Source organism: Erpetoichthys calabaricus, chromosome 8 (genome assembly GCF_900747795.2).
Source record: "Erpetoichthys calabaricus chromosome 8, fErpCal1.3, whole genome shotgun sequence".
NCBI classification, from domain to species: Eukaryota; Metazoa; Chordata; class Cladistia; order Polypteriformes; family Polypteridae; genus Erpetoichthys; species Erpetoichthys calabaricus.
Genome location: NC_041401.2, coordinates 179,499,475 through 179,520,864, shown reverse-complemented (window position 1 = coordinate 179,520,864; position 21,390 = coordinate 179,499,475). Strand labels below are relative to the sequence as shown.

General features: G+C 36.8%; 1 protein-coding gene across 1 annotated transcript; it reads left to right on the top strand.

Moving 5' to 3' along the window:
* Positions 1-6,615: 6,615 nt before the first annotated feature.
* Positions 6,616-21,122, top strand: tmem82 (transmembrane protein 82). Its single transcript, XM_028807925.2, has 6 exons — positions 6,616-6,902; positions 7,006-7,078; positions 10,092-10,269; positions 12,380-12,788; positions 14,874-15,061; positions 20,093-21,122. The coding sequence occupies exons 1-6, from the start codon at positions 6,806-6,808 to the stop codon at positions 20,189-20,191; spliced, it is 1,044 nt and encodes a 347-aa protein (XP_028663758.1). The 5' UTR covers positions 6,616-6,805; the 3' UTR covers positions 20,192-21,122.
* The last annotated feature ends 268 nt before the right edge of the window (positions 21,123-21,390 follow it).

Here is a 21,390-nt window from a genome sequence, read left to right as displayed (position 1 = left end):
ATCAAGCTGCCTCCCCCATTTTGCCATTCCACATCTGAAATAGCGCTAATCCGATGAAAGGACCCCTCATTCCCATGTCCTCATTCATCAGGGATGACTTTACCTTAGGCAGGCAATCTACAATTTAAAGAGATTGTTATTTTCTTGGGAATTGTTACATATGCATTATTTTCACTTTTACTTTAAAAACATTTGTAAAAACAATACTTGTTTCTTTATTTCCTGCCCCGCGTGTGGTTAAATCTCTTTCTTGCCAGATGTATAATGCTGCTCATGTTGTGAAGGGTGTTGCGGCTGAACGTATGCTAAGTATATGCCTTTGGATCATTTGCTGTCTTTTTTGCAGCTTGCTAGCTGCCTCTTCTGCCTGTCGCATGTCGTTGTTTTAAGACCTGGGAGCACATGATGCTTGCCTGCCAAAAGCCATCCAACAACTGCTAGCTTAGAGGTCTGTTGACTTGTTTTAAATGATGGCTCACTGCCTGGTCTCACGTGATGTTGTAAAAGCAATACCTGTCTTTTATTTCTGGCCCCGGGCGTGGTTGAATTCTTTCTTGCAGGATGTATAACGCTGCTCGAGTTCGGGGGGGGGGGGGGTTGGATAGCTGCTGTTGCGCTGCCCTTCAATCTTTTTAAAGCCTGTACAGCCGCTGTCCTTTTTGCTACGGCCCTGGGACAATCTCTTGGCACCAAGTCTCATGTTTACGGTCCCCGCGAGATGCTCCGTGTCAAGTCTCCTTGGTCTCGCGGGTCTTTAAAATGTCTTCCGAGATGATCACGTATCGTAGCCTTGCATTTGCTTTCCAGGACAGGATTTCTTTTTATAATAGAGAGATTACATGTTAGATGAATCTGCAAACCAAACAAACTGAAAATATTTATTTATTATGGAAAAAAACACATTAGGACCTTCACAAATTCAGTTTCAGAAAACAGAACATGGAAAAAAGAAGCAAATGCTTTTTTACTAAACTAAGCCAAGATACAACCTCTGACACTGCTAATAGTTTAACTTAAGACAGTATGAAAGGGAATTACATTTGACAAGGCAACCATAATCATTTTTTTATATTTTATCTTTTAGAAAGAACTCCCCAAAACCTAGATTTTTAATAAAGATCTAAACACCTCTCCCTTTCATTCAAACCTATTTTTATTTCATGGTCTGACTGAAGCCAGCATGCATTGCAGACAAATTGGTGTTTATAGTGTTTAACACCTATAGATAGAAATTCTGATAAACACCTCCAAGGTCATAAACAGATCAACATAATCAACATCTGCTGAAAAATCAACTTCAGTAAAACCTTTTGGTTCACTAAATAAATGCACAAGTTATGTGCTCAACTACGGAACATATAGTAAATTTTCAGAGACCAGGAACCTTTTAACACATGTTGGTTTACTTCACCAGAAGATTGAAGAAATTAATCCAAAGATTTCTTAAATAGATACGTGAATACAATTGGTGTTATGTATATGAAATGCATAAGAATGTCCATATGTCTGTTCTATAAACCATCTTTATCCACCTCAGATTAAAAAGACATCAGTGCTTACAGTGGTGTGAAAAACTATTTGCCCCCTTCCTGATTTCTTATTCTTTTGCATGTTTGTCACACAAAATGTTTCTGATCATCAAACACATTTAACCATTAGTCAAATATAACACAAGTAAACACAAAATGCAGTTTGTAAATGGTGGTTTTTATTATTTAGGGAGAAAAAAAATCCAAACCTACATGGCCCTGTGTGAAAAAGTAATTGCCCCCTGAACCTAATAACTGGTTGGGCCACCCTTAGCAGCAATAACTGCAATCAAGCGTTTGCGATAACTTGCAATGAGTCTTTTACAGCGCTCTGGAGGAATTTTGGCCCACTCATCTTTGCAAAATTGTTGTAATTCAGCTTTATTTGAGGGTTTTCTAGCATGAACCACCTTTTTAAGGTCATGCCATAGCATCTCAATTGGATTCAGGTCAGGACTTTGACGAGGCCACTCCAAAGTCTTCATTTTGTTTTTCTTCAGCCATTCAGAGGTGGATTTGCTGGTGTGTTTTGGGTCATTGTCCTGTTGCAGCACCCAAGATCACTTCAGCTTGAGTTGACGAACAGATGGCCGGACATTCTCCTTCAGGATTTTTTGGTAGACAGTAGAATTCATGGTTCCATCTATCACAGCAAGCCTTCCAGGTCCTGAAGCAGCAAAACAACCCCAGACCATCACACTACCACCACCATATTTTACTGTTGGTATGATGTTCTTTTTCTGAAATGCTGTGTTCCTTTTACGCCAGATGTAACGGGACATTTGCCTTCCAAAAAGTTCAACTTTTGATTCATCAGTCCACAAGGTATTTTCCCAAAAGTCATCATTGAGATGTTTCTTAGCAAAATTGAGACGAGCCCTAATGTTCTTTTTGCTTAACAGTGGTTTGCGTCTTGGAAATCTGCCATGCAGGCCATTTTTGCCCAGTCTCTTTCTTATGGTGGAGTCGTGAACACTGACCTTAATTGAGGCAAGTGAGGCCTGCAGTTCTTTAGACGTTGTCCTGGGGTCTTTTGTGACCTCTCAGATGAGTCGTCTCTGCGCTCTTGGGGTAATTTTGGTCGGCCAGCCACTCCTGGGAAGGTTCACCACTGTTCCATGTTTTTGCCATTTGTGGATAATGGCTCTCACTGTGGTTCACTGGAGTCCCAAAGCTTTAGAAATGGCTTTATAACCTTTACCAGACTGATAGATCTCAATTACTTCTGTTCTCATTTGTTCCTGAATTTCTTTGGATCTTGGCATGATGTCTAGCTTTTGAGGTGCTTTTGGTCTACTTCTCTGTGTCAGGCAGCTCCTATTTAAGTGATTTCTTGATTGAAACAGGTGTGGCAGTAATCAGGCCTGGGGGTGGCTACGGAAATTGAACTCAGGTGTGATACACCACAGTTAGGTTATTTTTTTAACAAGGGGGCAATTACGTTTTCACACAGGGCCATGTAGGTTTGGATTTTTTTTTCTCCCTAAATAATAAAAACCATCATTTAAAAACTGCATTTTGTGTTTACTTGTGTTATATTTGACTAATGGTTAAATGTGTTTGATGATCAGAAACATTTTGTGTGACAAACATGCAAAAGAATAAGAAATCAGGAAGGGGGCAAATAGTTTTTCACACCACTGTATCTCAGCAGCCCTATGTATAAGGCAGGTACCAAAAGTCAGGCCGAACCACCTGTCTGTTGCACAGAACATTTAATTCATGTGTGAGTACTGAAGTAAAATATATTTCAAGAGGTACACACTGCTGGCCTCCCTGCTCATTGCTATTTTACTAGACTGGGGTTAAAATCTTAGTCTAGTGATTGTGTCATTCTTGCATATTCTCTCCTTGCCTGCCTAGATTTTCTCCAAATAGTCCTGCTTTAATCCCACATTCAAAAGATCGGCATGTAAAGTTAACTGGTGAGTCTAAATTGCTCCGCTGTGACTATGTGTGTGTGTGTTAGTGAACCTTGCAGGCTGGATTTCTACCTCCCCATCTCAAAATCCTGGACTAGATTAGAAATGGATAAATACTTTTGTGAGGTGGGAAAGAAAATAATTCCCTTGAAAAAATTAATATGAAAAAGGACCACATTGAAAGGGAATTAGCTAATAAGTAAACTTTGGACTTGTGTGAAGAAGCATCATTCACTACTATGCTGCATGTAAAAAATATTTCAAACATTAAAATCTATGTTAATAAAAGCAAACACTGAATGGTTCCACAACAAAAAAGTTCAAAAGTATTTCATAGAAGGCCAAGCATGTTGAAGGCGAGTCAACAAATAAGTCCTGAATAATTTTAAAATGATCAATTTCTAAACCACTCTGTGATACATTACTATAAAATACTCAAAAGAAGTTCATGAGTATACGGTCATATCTTTCTTGATTGTGCAATAGATATCAAGTGAGCACCACTTTGAGTTAAGTAAATATTTTTAACACGTCTGCTCACAAAGTTTGCTTTTCTCCAGATCAGAGAGGAGGTCAGAACCCAACTGGGGCAGTGGTCTGTGTTGGGCAAAACAAATCCTATTGCAAATGATTTGAAAGACTTTATGAGAGGTGCAATAGAATGGTTCAGGGGTCGCCAACTCTTGTCCTGGAGGACCACTGTGACCACAGGTTTTCATTCTAACCCTTTCCTTAATCAGTGACCTGTTTTTCCTGCTAATTAACTTCTTTTGAACTAATTTTAATTGACTTGCTCTTGAAGACTCAGACCCCTTAATTGTTTTTTTCCTTAATTAGCAGCCAAACAATAATGAGATACAAAATGAGCCAAAACAACTGGTGTCCAATGGATATCTGAAAATAAAGAAAGATGAAAATCTCAGGCATGTCGATCTGCTCAGGTCCCCAAAACATTTTCACAGAGCTTGTAGAAAGAGAAAATCAACAATTTCGGAAATGTCTGCTATTGCACAATAAAAACAGCAACAAGCAGTGGAATTAAGGAATGGGTTTAATTATTGACAAGACTCTGCACCTCATTATGCAGCTGGTTGGAGTGAACTTGGTTGGAGTTTGAGGCCCTGACTTAGTTGGTCTTCTGTTGGCTCACTCACTTCACATTTCATTTCTGTCTGGGTGCAATTTAAGGAAAGAAATGAAGAAATTTAGAGGAACAATGAAGAAATACAGGGGAACAAATCTTAACAAAGCAATTCAATTAAAATGAATTCAGAAGAAGTTAATTAGCAGCACAAACAGGACACCCAATAAGAAAAGGGTTAGAATGAAAACCTGCAGCCATAGTAATCCTCCAGGACTGGCGTTGGCGGATCTCTGGAATGGCTGACTGCTTTTGTTATTGTTCCCTGTTCTTTTTATATTAGAGGCAAAGAAAAGATTCTGAAGTGCATTAGTATCTATCTATCTATGCAAAGAGTCTATCTGTGCAATTGTGCAGATTAGATTTCTAACTGTCTGTTTAGGAATGACCTCATAGAAAACCACCGCTAATCCCACTATTGCACATTTGTGTCATACTGACCCCTTTCAAAAACTAGATGTGAAAAAAAGAAAACAAGAATCGAAAATATGAAAAATATATCTATTGAAACCAAAACAAATTAACTTAAACTACATTCTGATACTAGAAAAATAAATATAGAGTTAGATAAATATCGATAAAAGTTAAGTAGGTATAATAAAATATGCATCTATGTTATATCATTAATTAAAAAAAGAACAAATTGGTATTAGTGGGCTCCTTTCAAAAAAACATTAGGGCGGCGCGATTAAAAGTGATATGAAAACTCGGGTCGCAAATACTTAAAGGTTGAGAAACACTGTACTAAACCAACATTTTACATAGGTTTCAAAGTGCCGAAGACATGATACAATCTGACAAGAAGCAGCAACCAACTAGTGAGGTTTCATGAACAAATCGACAGTCCTAATTTTATGTGCTGCCTTGTCCTCAGTGAGAACCACAATAAAACACTTTGCAGATTTACTGTACTAGTTTTCATATGTGCACATACACAGAACTAGCAGATAGACATATTCAAATACAGTGAATGACAGTAACTAAACTACCAACCTAATAATTTGAAGTCCAGTACCCCGGTAAATATGCCATATGACGCAAAAAAAGCTGAAATTTCAGTCAGGCTTTTTAATAGCATTCCTTAATAAAGTCAGCATCCGGTGTCTACAATAGTTCAAAGTGACTGGTAGGCGAAGTATAAAACGGTTTGCACCCAACATCATCCATCCATCCATTTTCCAACCCGCTGAATCCGAATACAGGGTCACGGGGGTCTGCTGGAGCCAATCCCAGCCAACACAGGGCACAAGGCAGAAAACAATCCTGGGCAGGGTGCCAACCCACCGCAGGACACACACCCACACACCAAGCACACACTAGGGCCAATTTAGAATCGCCAATCCACCTAACCTGCATGTCTTTGGACTGTGGGAGGAAACCGGAGCGCCCGGAGGAAACCCACGCAGACACGGGGAGAACATGCAAACTCCACGCCGGGAGGACCCAGGAATCGAACCCAGGTTCCCCAGATCTCCCAACTGCGAGGCAGCAGCGCTACCTACTGCGCCACCGTGCCGCCCACCCAACATCAGGCTATTCTTAATTGTATCGCATTTCACGACTTGTACAAGCTGCCCTCACTACTCTTAAGGTCAATTTTTGTCGACGGAATTTTGTGGTTCTCCATATAATCCGCGCACGCCATTTTCGGGGGGAAAAAAGTGTTTTATAACAGGTTAACAAAACGTCGTCACAAAAAGTAAACGTGACATGGTTTGTTCAGTTATTTGAAACAACATCCATTCTGTAATTAGTATTGCATGCTCTTTCTTTCCAACTCTAACTAGCCCCTAGCGTCGCCGTGATTTACTCTGTCTCTCACTCACACCCTCTATCTATCTATCTATCTACCTACCTAACTAACTATATATCTCCTTATATCCTAACGGTTAATTTGCATCACTCCGTAACCTGAAGAGTTTCATTTCCGCAAACCGAAAATTAAAACGTATCCAGTTATATGATATCGAATCGCCGGTTTCTCGATAGCTGCGCTCTCCAGCTCTCTCCTGACAGGTTAAACGCCCCTCTGCTCTCATGTGCCTTCCCGCCCGGGACACTAGGGCAGTCGCCATGGTAACCTTTGAACCTGGTCTTACGCACGCAGGTGGCGCGTCTCTGTCGGGAAGACAACACGAACGGACGCCGAGCTTCTCGGACTTTTGCTAAAACTTCTTTTTTATCCGACAGCCGCTTGTGTGAACTTTGTGAAAATGGGGATGTTCTCCTTCCTGTGGTCCTGGTTGCCCGGTTGGAACGGCCTGCCCTGGTTGTGCCTGGGCAGCAGCCCGGTGGACAGCTTACTGCAAGGTAAGGAAGGAGGATTTGGATACGCACGATTTGAAGACTAATTATAGCATTGTAAAACAGTTGCTTAACAGTGTTAGAATAAATGTTTCGCTTTTGTTTCTAGGACTTATCGGCGCTTGCGGCATCGCAGTCCTATGCAATTTAATGAGAGTCCACTTGTTCATCAAATGCTTAAGGTATGTATCCATATTTCTGTTAGTGTCAAGAATCTTATTAAAAAAAAGAGGTGCAAAAAAAGTTGTTCAGTTGCTATGTTTCAGACGGAAATGCAATTTCGGGGTTTTTCTGCTTTCTTTTTCGAAAATCTGCACTCCTCACTCGTGAATCCTCGGCAGCTTCCGTATCTGACCAGGGGCGGGGCGCTTTGTAGTAATGTTAGCTCAAGTCCTTTATTTTAGTGTAGAGTCGTTCACATAGAACAGTTTTAAAAGTATAAAGCATGGGATCTTAAACTTTTTTTTAATCTTAGGACCCAAATTAGAAAATATGTACTGTACTGGGACCCAATAACAGGATTATTATCATAATGATGACGGCTAAATAATAATAATAAAGCAAATATTTTTGTTTGCTTTCAAGTGTATTTCTTAGATGATTATTACTAAAAAAGATGTGTGGGAAACAAATGTTGTTAAAATGATACTTCATCTATCCATTTTCCAAATGCAGTTATCCAGAGTAGGGTCTCTGGGCAGCTGGGACCTATCCCAGGTAGCATAAGGTGCAAGGCAGCAGCAACACTTGGGCAGGGTGAACACACACGTATCCACCCACAAACTGACCAACTCATCATCGCCAGTACAACTAACCTGCATGTCTTTGAACTGTGGGAGAAAACTGGAGCACACGGAGGAAATGTGTATATGTCTCTCTGCAAGTAGGTGGGACTGAAATAATACATTTCTGGATAAGTATCTCTTCCAAAAATATACATATTCAAGACTGCCAGAAGAGTTTAAGAGAATAATGTAGGGAATGGCTATTTGTTTTCTGAACTTGCTTATTTTGTATGGGTCACATAAACTTTGAGCATAGTCTGACAACAACAGGTGCAAAGCAGAAATGGATGATGAGTAGGAAATTGGCCCTTTGGTGGACATCACCTCGATTCTCTAGCACCAGTGTAGGTCAGAGTTACAAATCAACAATGCATTGTGGCTATGAGAGAAAAAAACTTGTGCGAATGCACTGCGAACAGGCCAACAACAACATTCATTTACTATATATGGCACATTTTCATACAAATGATTTAGCTCAAAGTGCTTTACAAGATGACGAAAGAGAAAAAAGACAAAATACAAAAGTAAAATTAGGCAATACTAATTAACACAGAATAAAAGTAAAGGTCCGATGGGCAGGGAGGACAGAAAAAACAAAAAAAAACTCCAGACGGCCGGAGAAAAAAAAAAATCTGCAGGGGTTCCAGGCCACTAGACCGCCCGCCCCCCTCTAGGCATTCTGCCTAACATAAATGATCTCAATCAGTCCTTATGGGTTTCGGGCTTCACAATCAGGTCATACTAGCATGGAATCAAACTAGCACTTAACAAAGTGAAATCCGTGGTGCTACATTTTATTAGATAGTTAGAAAATGTAATCTCATTTTCTAAAATCACTTAATTCAGTTTTAGGGGTTGTGGGTACAGGAGCCTATCATGACAGCATTAATTGTGATGTGAAAATGTGTATTGGATAGGATACTAGTCCACTGCAGGGCACATGTATGCACACACCCACACTTGTTTATATTGGGACAGTTTGCAGCTGCATAGCTCTCATGTCTTTGAGCTTTGGGCAAAAGGAATGTGAAAACATCCTGAAGTTGTGTCTGGTTTTTGTGACATTTTAAAAATATTCAGAAGTTAAGACTGTCATCCATTCAATTTTAAATCAGACAATTTAGTTTTCATATTGTTTGCCTGCTTGGATTTTTTTCCAACCTTTCTATTTCTTTTGAATATGAAGTCCATGTAAAACCAATTCATACAGGATTGAATGCTCACACTTGTTTTTGAACTTCACTTGAATATGGAACACTATGTCTATAAGGTACTTTTGATGAAGATGACACCTTAACTGGAACTTTCCCAGAAGTAACTCAACACAAATTATTATAGCAGTATCCTTAATGAATTTTAGATACCTCAAAAGCTCATTTGAAAATATTTCTTAAGTAATTGTTACCCTCCCACTGCACTTATGACTTATGAAAATGAATTCATAATGTATTAAAGCAGTTAAGGTGACATTCAGAAATGTTTGCATTTTCATTTGAAGCTGTTTTATGTTTTAGAGTAAAGAGTTCAAGAACTGGTAAATTTTGAACTATTGGAAAATTGTAAACAAATTGTAAATATGTGAAAGTACATTTTGAAATGTCTTAGTGCAAATCTGAGTTATATGGTCAACCTTTTTATTTATACAGTAAGCTCAATTTTTAAATAAAGCAACTTGAAATTGTAATGGTACTTGTAAGAGACTTGAAGAAAATATTTTAATATAAAAGCTTACTGTCTTGTTTTGCATTATTCATTTGCAGGTCAAAAACTATGTTTAATTTGGAGGAGGGGGGGGGGGGGTGGTGATCTTATGATACTCAAAACATTTTTCCCCTCCTACAAAAAAGTGTCTCAAGACATTGACTGCAGGAAGGTGCTGATGGTTCTCAAAATACATTTTTCCAGTAAATGCATACTGAATTTCTTTTTTTTTTTTGGTTACATAACTGGACTGAATCTGCTTTGTAAAAATATGGATATTATTAGTTTAATAAAACCCATAGAAGAGTATAATTCTTAATTATTGGCTTGTTGCAACTTAACTGGTATAGTTAGTTGTAGCAGCAACTTTCTTGTGTGTCTCTTATTTGTTTACAGTGTAGGGTGACTTCCTACAATGACAAGACAATCCTTGGTTTCACAATAGTGCTTGTGAAATATTATTGTGAAAGGCTGTCTTTTTTTTCTCCAACAGAGTCTTCAATTACTGTAGATCATACGGTTTTTATAAAAATAATGGATGCTGCTATATATATTTCAGTTTCTTGAAACTGAATTCTAATTATTGTGTCACCCATAAAGTGTGTTACAATATTCCTATGAGTTTTGTAATGTTGCCCAATACTGACACATGACCATTGACTCTTTTTACTTATTGTGCTTCACAGCTGCTTTTTGTGATTTGTTTTAGCGATCCAGAAATGTGGTCCACTGAGCGGGACAGGCTACGCTTACCTGGCCGCCTTGTGGAAACGGTTCACCTCTGTGTACTCATGATCATTCTTTCCTTGGTTGGAGCCCGTGTTGGAGCTTTAGTAGTCCTTGAATTTTCTCTGAGAGCTGTATCCTCCTTGCTGTCAGCTAACCAGGTGAGAAACAAATAGGTAGTGACTTACATTTTGTGACTGGCTGCTAAGGTAAATTACTGGTCTTGGAGGGAACTATATTAAAAATATTAGTTCACTGACCATTCAATTGAAGTGGCACTGAAACATTTACAAAATGCCAACTCTTGGTTGGATCCAATTAGAATTTTGTCTTACATTATGAGCTAAAAAGTGCCATCATAGTAGTTCAGACAGAAGCAAACAGCAGTAACTGAATGTGATGCAAGTTTTCTGAATAATGTAGTTTAAAGCTGTAGTTACTGTAGATATTGATTCATGGTCCTGTACATCTTTGATTGCTGTTGGAATTCAGTTGCCTCTTCCAGGTGAGCCAAAATGCTCCTGCTTGGTTGGAAAGTTGATAGTTTTTTTATATTATTTTTATACATGCTTGTGTGAGAGTTAGCCCTGTCTAAGTATGGTTTTCTGCATTGCAAAAGACCCTATCCTATCATGAACCTAAACTGGATCAAATGTGTTTAAGAATATTTGCATGTTTGTTTTAATACTTGCCCTCAATGGCAACTATTCGTGTATGGATTTGGACGGAAAACCAAAATATTAATTTATGTGGGCTCTGCAAACACTAAAGATGACAGGGAACAATAGCAATCCACAGCTGTTCTTGTAATATTTCTTCTGCTAACCATTTTAAGTTTACAATGGCATTTGCACGAGTCAATTTTATGTGGACCAAAAAACAATAATAATAGTGATACTTTGTTTCAAAAACAGTGTGTGTAATAATGTTGCAATAGTATTAGCATAATGCAACAGTTTTCAGGTACCTTGTGTCATAATAAGTGCAAAGTTAATTGCCACTTGATAGCTGTGTTGTAATTCATGGTTAGTCAGCTTTTAGGATTGCTGAGATGGACTTTGTTTCTTCACAAGAAATTTCTCAGCAGCATATGAACTTTGACCTGAGATTAAATTTTGATTCCAGTTGTTTGTTTTGGGCTTTGTACCTGAATATAACAAGTTCTGCCCCCTTATCCAAAAGGATTTAGATATTTTGCAGTTCTGCCTTGAATAACAAAGCATTTATTGCTCAAGCAAAAGTCCTATAATCAGAAGGTTTAACAAACAATTCTGACTATATCTGTTTTGATGATTATTGTTTTCTTACAGTGTTTGCAATGTTGGATGGTATAGGGAGTTGTTTTAAATGAGTTGTTTGCAGTTTGTTGCTAAATACTTTAGAGAATGACTAGGATGGTATCAATTCATTTAGTGGTTGCATAGCTCTTCTATTGTTATTTGTTGTAGTCTGTGAACTACTTATTCAGGTGTCCTACTGTATTCTTTGTCATGGTAAACTTGCACATAAGCTGTAACCCTGAACTCCAGAAACTTTTTAGAAGACTAATTTGGTCATTTGTCTTTGAACATCCATGTTTTGAGATCAGCTTTTCTAAAAATGTTATGTTTGTAGCTTTCCTTGCTGTGCATTTTTGTAGAAGTGTTCTTAAACCCAGTCCTATTGGTAGAAATAAAGACTGTTTAATTTGGAGTGAGGCAGAGTTCAAAGTTCATTTGAGGAAGCGAAGATGTAAGAAGAAATGGATTGTTTAAAGTCATTCTTATATAGCAGATAATGTGTTTCTTCAGTTTGGAGACGAAAAGGAAACCTCAAACTGTTAAAGAAGGAGGCACATCAATGAGAATGGGCTCTGGAAAGGCAAACCTTATAGGATATCAGCCATTTTTAATGTGTACAATGGTAAAGCATGGTAGGTCAGCATTACTGGTGGATATGTTTACAATGATTAGTGTAGTGTGAAGTTTTGTAGGTGATATTACCAGACCGTTTTTTGCCAAGTTAATTGCTTTAAATACTGTTTTTTTTTTTGGTTTTTTTTTTTTAATGAAAGTTTCCTCAAATGTTAGCTATCTTTGGATAGGTTTTCTGTGTATTCCTCTGCTAAAACTTTATTTCACAAGGAAAATTTCTGGGTAATTCATTGCCTGTACTTTATCCATTCTTTTGGAAATCATCTTGCATTGAAATAAGTGTTCATAATCCTTTAACCAACTTTCTGTAAATCATTTAAGTATATAATGCTCATATCTTTATTTCTATGCTTTTCAGGGCAGCCACCACAGCCAGTTGTTTCTGCTTTGCCAATATTCTGTAGGTTGTGCTTTAACCACCAGCTTGAGTTTTCTGCAGGAGGGGGCACCCCATGGCACACTTAACCTGCTACTTAGTGCCGGCTTGGCGTGTCTCCTCATGTGGCATACGTCTTCCCTTGTAAAACATGTGTGCACCATGTATGAGCTGCACAGCAAGCAGAGGTACTGTGGTGTTTGCATCACCCTCCTCACCTCCTGGCATGCCATCCCATCCCTGCTGTCAACATCTTTAAAGATAACCTTTGCTGTTGCTGGAATGGCATCAATCTACCTTATCAACAAGGACTTCCTGTCCACCTCTGAGGCAGTTCGCTTTTGGACTCCACTCACCATATGCTACACACTTTTGGTTATTTACATGCAAGGTGAGAAAATATTGTATGCAGACTTTCTTTCAAAAATTAGACAATACTACCAAACAGAGTCATGAGACAGTGACAAGGATTAAAAAATAAGTGGAGACATCTTACAGGAAAATGACAGATTAGTCTGTCTTAAAGAATCATAACTAAGTAAGCCACATGTCAATCTTGCATTAAATGTCTATATTTAGCTTCAGGTTTTAGATCATTAGAGCAATTATACAAAGAGCAGGCAATTCAGCCCAAAAAGCTTGACACCTTCACCTAGATTCTCCAAAAGAACATCAAGTCAAGATCTGAAGGACCCTAAAGTCCCACTCTCTACCCCTCTACTTGTTTATTTATTATACGTGTCTATGGTTTTTGGTGTGAAGAAAAACTTCCTAACATTTGCCGTTAATAAGTTTCTACCAAAATCTCTGTGTTCTCATTGTAGAATTTTATTTTAAAGTAATAAGGTGCAAGATGCCACAATAAACAAGAATATGTTAAAAAAAAAATAAATCGTCCAAAAACGGGAAATGGCCAATGTTGCTGTAAATTGACCGGGCCAATGTCCAATCTTTTCCCTCAATTTCGGGATTTGACCAGACAGTTTGCGAAATGGCACAGGGCAATCGGCCAAAGTCAGAAAGAAAAAAGGCATGAGCAGCGATTTATTGCGCACTTAGTAGTGCAATTGCATCGAGTGCAGCCTTGGCGGCTCTTGTTCAGAAAGCGGGCGCCACTTGGTTGTTTCACAATAATTAAGATTAAGTATATAAGAAAGGTTTCACATTTCTGCCATCATTTTAGCCCAAAAATAGTGACTTAACATCAGGGACCTATTTTATTGACCTTAAGGTTAGTGTTTGGGTGAGGGGAAGGCCATCTAAAGTGGTGTCCGCTTTCTGAACAAGATCCGCCTTGAGCAGTTTCTCGTGCAGAATGGTAAACTCATTTCTGAGTCTGCATCTGAAAGTTTTGAAGCATCTTCGCACCTTGAGCGGACAGTCTTACATCAGCGCAGTTCTTGCCACTTCGCGAAATGGCCGGCCAAAGTAGCATATACGGTGGTCATTTCTAGTAATTCGGACTTTGGCCACACCTCGCGGCCAAAATGCGAAACAGCCGGCCAATTCAGGAACTGGCTGAACTTCGGGTTTTGGCCATAACATATATATCCATAAGATCATTTTATTTAAGAGAAAATACAAATCAATTTAAATGATCTACGTCTTACTCCTATTTCCATACCAATTGTTCAGTTATGTGCCCATTACCTTTAAGAAAAATTTCCAAGGAAAAGTCCAGATTTATTTCTGGGAGTTATTTAACAAAAATGGGCACAAACCAACACTATAATACAATTAATACTAATAACAATAAAATCTATAAATAAAATTTCCATACATTAAATCATCATATGTAAAAGTAAATTCAAACAAAAAAGTAACTGATGTCTTCAGACACATTGATTTTGAGAGGTGGTGTTTTTTGGTCTGTGTTGTACTTGTACTTGTGTACTTTTGTGGTTCTTATAATATTTGTCTTCAGAACATGCAGAATACATAAGACATAGTGTCTTAATCCATTCACTTTACACATTGACTTACTGTAATGCTGGGAGATTTGTTTGTTATGCATAATTTGTGTAAATGCAAACTGAGTTCAGGTTAAATTGAAGCAAGCATAATCAGACTTAAAGCCCTGTTGTGTTGACTTTGTTTCAAATATTAAACTTTGAAGGACCATAAGTAAATTGGGATACAAGCAGCAGCTATTAGTATATCTTTATAATGGTGTGCTTAACCTAAGAGGCGTGAAGGGTTCCATGTTTAAAAGATGTTAGTGTGTTCTGGAAAACCAGCCTTTGTCATCTTGCAGTTATGCTTTATAGGTTGCTTATACATTGTCATCTGATGCTAATGTTTTGAACATTCATAGTTAGGGATATGTTTGTTTAAAGGGATTTATGCCTCTCTTCTTGATGCTGTTTATTTATTTTAACAATTTAAAGGTCTTCCAAGATACTCAGATAAATTCAAACGCTTGATTAAACTTAAAATCTTTTCTGTTACTGCCTGTTGTTATTACTCTTTTTCACAGAAGAACAACAGCAGAAACCCAGTGAACAAGTGGCTTTTCAGACTGTGTTTGTGCGGATGGGTGGACTGCTTATTCTTATGTTAACTGTAGGGAAGTGGCTAGATGTGATGCACATCATCTTTTCTTTGCTGGGAGAGGTCTGGTGCCTGCTACGAGCCGGAGCCATGATGGAAGTTTGTCGGAAACAGGTATTCTTGTTGCTTCTTTTGACAGATGCTATTGCAGTTATGTTCAATTTTTGCTCTCTTGAATTTTATACACTATTTTTCCAAACTTCACCTGAAAATGTGATTTGCATGTTTCACATATTACAAGTGTCTAGAATAGTTCTATACGGTGTTCTGTATTTATGTAGACAGTAAGTCAGTTTTAATCATAAATGATCAATAACTGATTACTATGAAAAAATCTAAATAAGGAATACAACATTGAAGGAGATGTTTGGCTTTTCAAGTCAATTATTTCTTCATATTCATAGTATATATTAATTTAATACATGAAACTGCAGTCTAAAATTAAACATATTTTATAAATCTTTGAAAAAATAACTCAAGCTAATGGGTACCTGGGTCCCAGTGTGGGAAAAAAAGCCTTAAACACCATGATTGTAAAGAAATAACTTAGGTTTAATAGTTTTCAAGCTATTCCTTTAAAAGAATAATCAAAGGACATATCTAATGGTAAACTGTTTAATGAATTTGCTTGTTACATAACTGAAGTTAGTGCATTTTAAGTTTTGGCCTCACAGAAGCATACGTCTTCATTACTCTTTTGTATTTCATTTATGGTTCTCTGAGTAGGCCAGCTTTTGAAATAAACACACTTTAGAATATACACCTTTATACATAAAGGTATTGAGCACATAAAGGCGAACAACCATTAAGTGGTTTGTCTTCAGTTTATTATAAATTACTAAGACATTATTAGTCTTATTAGTGAAGTCCCACATTAAAAGATGAAAGATATTTTAATGTTTTTCCTGTTAAAGATTTTTTTTTCTAATTTTAAAACTGCAGAGAAGGAAACAAACATACAGAAGAAGAAAACAAATTAAACTACAAAACCAACAGCAATCAGTACTTTTGGCTCATCAGCCCTAATAGTATTTAAGTTATCACTGAAGTAATTTTTTTAAATGCTTTTAATCAATGTAAAGGCATTTTAAACTCTTAATAGGACATAATTTCAACACAGTGCCAGTGCTGAACTCCTGTATATAGTTTAACAACTACTGTATACATTGGTGTCAAGGCTTTACATGTCTGTGTTTTAAAATTGTTAACATTAATAGGTGCAGTAGCTAAACACATTGCAAGAGTTAAAACATTCAGTTAATTTACCAACTTTGACACCAATGAAGCATTTTGTAAGATGCTTAGTACACCTTTTTACATTTCTTTGTTTATACCTTATTGTTATGCACTCAAACAAAAGATAATTTTACTAAGGAGTATGGACCAATTTATATTAAAACTGACATGGTTGTGTTTTTTTTTTTCACCTTGAGCAAGTCCATATTTTGTCTCACTTGAATCAGAAGATAATTGGGACTCTGAGTGATCAGCTTTGATTAGAATTGCATTAGAATATGGATTTGTCAATTGCAGGATGAAACAATTATGTGGATGTTTCAGAAAAAAAACATTTTCTGTGCATAACAAATTTGCAAAAGCAAGTGACCACTTAAAATGATCTCCTTACTAAATACTACACTCTTTATCACCCAGGCATAATTTTGCATTTGCTGTAGGTCTCTATTCAATGAATACTTCCACCAAGAGTCATACTATATTACAGTATCTTTTTACAGGTTATGCCGTGCTGTATGCGGCTGATTTAAATACCATTCCTCTACAAATGCACACACTTTGGAACTATATATTTAATAGAGTAGCAGTCAGGAGAGTCATTCGGCTATCCAAACAGCCTGACAATTTCACTCATTGTTCGCTACTAGCGACTCTAGGTGTCACTACAACCTCTATGGATTCAGTTGTTAAAAGATCCTGCAACTGGTAAAACTACTTCTGCAGGCTCTTCTTAAATATTTGGAATACTGGTTGAACAATGATCTCTTAATGCTAAGCTTGAAGCATGCTTTTGTTCTTAAAGTACAGTATGATCTACACTATTCCAATCCTTCAGAAAAACTGTTCAGCTGCAGCCCTCCATAATACCATCACTCCTGGCCTCTCTTCTGCTGCCAGTAGTGTGTCTGCATAGAAGTGGCAAAGGCAAAAGCCACTCCATTTAGTTTTTGTCTTCTCCTTTGCTTTTCACTTTCATAATTGGCTTGATGTACCTGTAATGTATACATATGTCAATTTTTTGTTGTTCATTTGCTAATGTGGACCATACCAGGATTTGTGGTTAATTTAAACACATGCAGTATTTGATATTGGTGCCTTTAAATATTAATGTGGAGGAACAGTCAAAAAAAATCTGAGAGGCAATTTTGATTTAAACACTAAAGGCTATCTAAAGTTTTTTAGCAGACTGTGTTTCCTTTATGTGGATAGTGACATCCTTAATCACAAAGTTGTAGAATATGTGGTCAGTGCAATTTTCTTTTTTTTTCTATGCTGTGATGTACTGTGGGGCTGGTAACATCACTTCAAGAGAGGACAACCAAATCAACAAGCTAATTAAAAGGGCAATCTCTCAGAACTTTTTCAAAACCTGGCAGGATCTAATCAATAACATTTTAGAATAAGCATTTAAAGCACTGAGGAAGCAGATTATCTCCCCATTTCTTTTCCTTCTCCATTTATCTTTATTCACTTATTAATTCATCTATTTACTTATTTTTACTAGCTTTAAGTTTTACTCTGCTGGCCATGCTCTCTTTCTCAGGAGTGGGGGTTGATTTGTTTTCAACCCTATTTTTTTTAAAATTTATCTATTTGTATGGAATGTTGTTTGATTACAATAAATCAATAAAATAAAAAAAATAAAAGGGCAAGCTCAATTTTGGGACACACTCTGGACCCCCAGAAGGCAGTAGCAAAGGACAGAATTAAAACATACCTGAGTGCCATTATGAACAAAGCTGCATCACCTCTCTCTGACTTACCAACATTGAGTATGTTCAGCCAACCAATCATTCAACAGAAGTGTATCAGGAAATTCTACTCGGGCTCCTTTATACCAACAGAAATACACCAGTATAGTGCCTTACTGTTGACTGTACCTGCCAAGTCAGAAGTTTTCTTTCTTTTGAATTTTTTCCCATTTAGTCATTCTGGTGTATGTTCAGACCATAGTGTGTGTGTGTATATAAATGAATTTATCTATTTATTTATTTATTTATTTATTTATTTATCTAAAGAGATTCTGTAATAAGCCAAATTTCCCCCAGGGGGCAATTAAATCTATCTATCTATCTATCTATCTATCTATCTATCTATCATATAGTGCCTTTCCTTCCTGTCTGCCTGTCTGTCTGTCTATCTATTAATATAGGCCTAAATGATAAATTTAATTAAAAACAAAATTAAAAGTGAGGCATTAAATGTAATTTAAAAGAAATAACTAAATTGAGTTCTCATTCCACAGCCCTAGTGTTAAGACTGTTTGATCCTGGGTGAGAGGAAAGGTTGCTTATCTGTATTCTGATTACATTAAAAAGTAATTTTGAACCAAAACAAATACATTCATTAAACATCTTAATTATTTTTGTAACTTTTTGTAAAAATAATGCTGCTGGGTATTTTAAAAAGCCTTTTAAACCCAACAACTGTATAGTTACAGTTAAGAAATTAAATATGGAGCATTTTACTGGCCTAATCTGCCAAAGCAAAGTACCATTTACATTTCTTTCCTTAGGCAACTTCCATGCTACATTTTTAAACATAAATTACCTCTGTCCACAGTAAAATGACAGAAAACGCATATGACGTAAACATTCACCAACACTGGGCATGCACGCATCTTGGGAAAATCCTTGAAGAGATAGTAGCAGTGCCGGCCAAGGAAATTATTGCAAAACTGTAGCAACCAGTAAATTAGTTACTTTTTGCACATGTATGCCTCCTCCAAACTGGACAAAACAAAATTTAGATGTATACAGGTAAGCAGCACAACAAGCACCATTGAAAGCAACTCTTTTATGTCTACTATGTTGGAATATGGTCATCTTCTGTGAAGGGTGACCAATCAGAGAATGAGATCAATCAGATGTAATGAGCAGATTCCAATATGGGAAATTCTATTTAATAAGTCGGAACAAATCAGAGTGGGATTAGAGTTTGTGTTAATGGAAGTCTGTTTTTACCTGTCCACACTGCAGTACCAAGCCTTTTCAACTCTCAAGGCAAAAACTAAGACTAGTGTCTGCATTTTTAAACGAAAATATAGTAGTGTAGACATAGCTTTAGTTTGTTCTTTGCTGTCCTCAGAACAGATTGTTTCTGATTTTCCTTGGATATTCAAGAACATAATACATTTTATTTATACAGAGGCGCCTTTCTAAGCACTCAGGAATATGCAATATTCAAGAATATTCACGTTTAGTTTATTTTTCATGCTCATTGATAGTGCTTACATCTCAATAATGCTATCAGTGAAATGTTGAAATTTTTTATAAAGGTACTCCATTTCACTTTGTCAGCAAATGCCAACAGCTAGTACTAATTTGCCTGTCTTTTTCATCATACTGCATACCCAAGCAGATTTTAAGCCTGAGAGAACAAAGTACATTCATCTCTGGGGAAAGAGACAACATATAGTATGGAGAGTTAAAAAGATTATTCTTATTCATTATTGTCTTTACTTTCTTTTGAATAAACAGTAAAATGCTATTAGCATGAAGTCTGTTTAATGTCTTTACAGCTTTGTGATTGGTTAATTAGTACAGTTTATATAATTGATTATTTCAGTGTAAACGTTGACTTTTCTTTTATCTCCTATGAATTGCTTAACAAGACTTTTCTTTTATCTCCTATGAATTGCTTAACAGATTTTGGCAAAATAGTAATGCCTAATGAGGCAAAATCACTGGGGTAGAAGAGATTTGTTGACTTACCAACAGTATTTAATACTGTACTGCTTTTCCACTTTTGGTACAAATAAGTGATATTATCAAAAAAAAAAAATCTTTGAATAAAGGAATATTTTTGCTTAATTGTAATTGATGTAACTCCTTTTCAAACTTGAATTTGAAAGTAAATTTTTAATGTACTGCAAATGTACTAATTATTAATGTTTTATGCATTTCACAGGACAGCTTTGAGTTGAATTACTCGAGAAGGAGCAGGTCAAGAGGTCAACTAAATTATTCACTGGAAAGCAGAAGAAATGCCACAAATCAACAAGATTGATTAGCTACATTATAAGCACCACTGAAAATTTAATACACGGCGGCATTGGTGTCTCAGTGGGAGAAGACAATACTTAATGGCATTAAGAAAAAAGTGACAAATTATATATGTACCTAGGGACATTGTGTTACCCTCTTCCTTTTATATTTTCCTCCTGAATGAAGCAGTGAAGGAATTTCAAAAGTCATTGCATTCAATCCATGAAAGTGATTCATAAGCAAGCACTAATTTGCTTACAGGAGGTGGGGGATAATAAGCATAATGGAATAACTGAAGAATTTGCAGTGTTGGCATGAGTTAACACCTAAGACAACAGTTTGTGACTAAATATTGTCATGGAGATAACTTACCAGTTTTAAAGAAGCAGACTTGAAATTTGGCTCTCCGTGTTCAAAAAAAGTACCACAAACCTTGGTTAACCATGAGAAACTAGAGAGCAATAAATGACAAAGATTATTATGATGTAAGGCCAACATAATAATCAACTATGCAAAAGAAAGGCCTGGATTAATTTCAAACCCAAGTATGATGGTGACTTTCAAAATATATTCAAAATCACCTTTAAACTTGATTTGTAAGACTCTAGTGACTACATACATGGTATTTATATCTTTTGTTAAGGATCCTTTGTTTGAAACTGCAACTGGGGCGTGGTAGCCCTGAAAAAGATTCCCAGTGCTGATTTATTTTGCTGCAGCCTTGAAGCGTTTAATTTTTATGCTAATCTTAAAGAGTGCAGCATAGTGCAGTACTTCAGTGTGTCCAGCAGATGGCTGCAACGCAGTTAACAGTTGTGTGTATGTGTCTTATTTTCTGAGACATTATTAATTAGTAACTGAGACATCTAAGAGCCTCCAGGATCTGCTGTGCTCAGTGCTAGGCCAGCGTTTGAAATCCTTAATAATTAAAACTGATGAAGTGAAAAAATGCATTCAGTTTGGTAGGTAATAGTCAATTTCTTTCCATCGTTACACTTTCTGAAGATTATCAAGTATAGTAAGGTATGGGATATACTTTTTAAATTAGTATTTTATCGGTAGCTTTTTTTATTCACTGGGTGGAAATACACATTTTACAGTTTGTACCTGTGCCTCCATACTGAGTATTTTTATTGTTTATCTGTTCTTGAACATTTTCTTACCTAATGCATAAAAAATGGCATTGACATTAACGTGAAAAAGCATTTTATGTCATTGGGG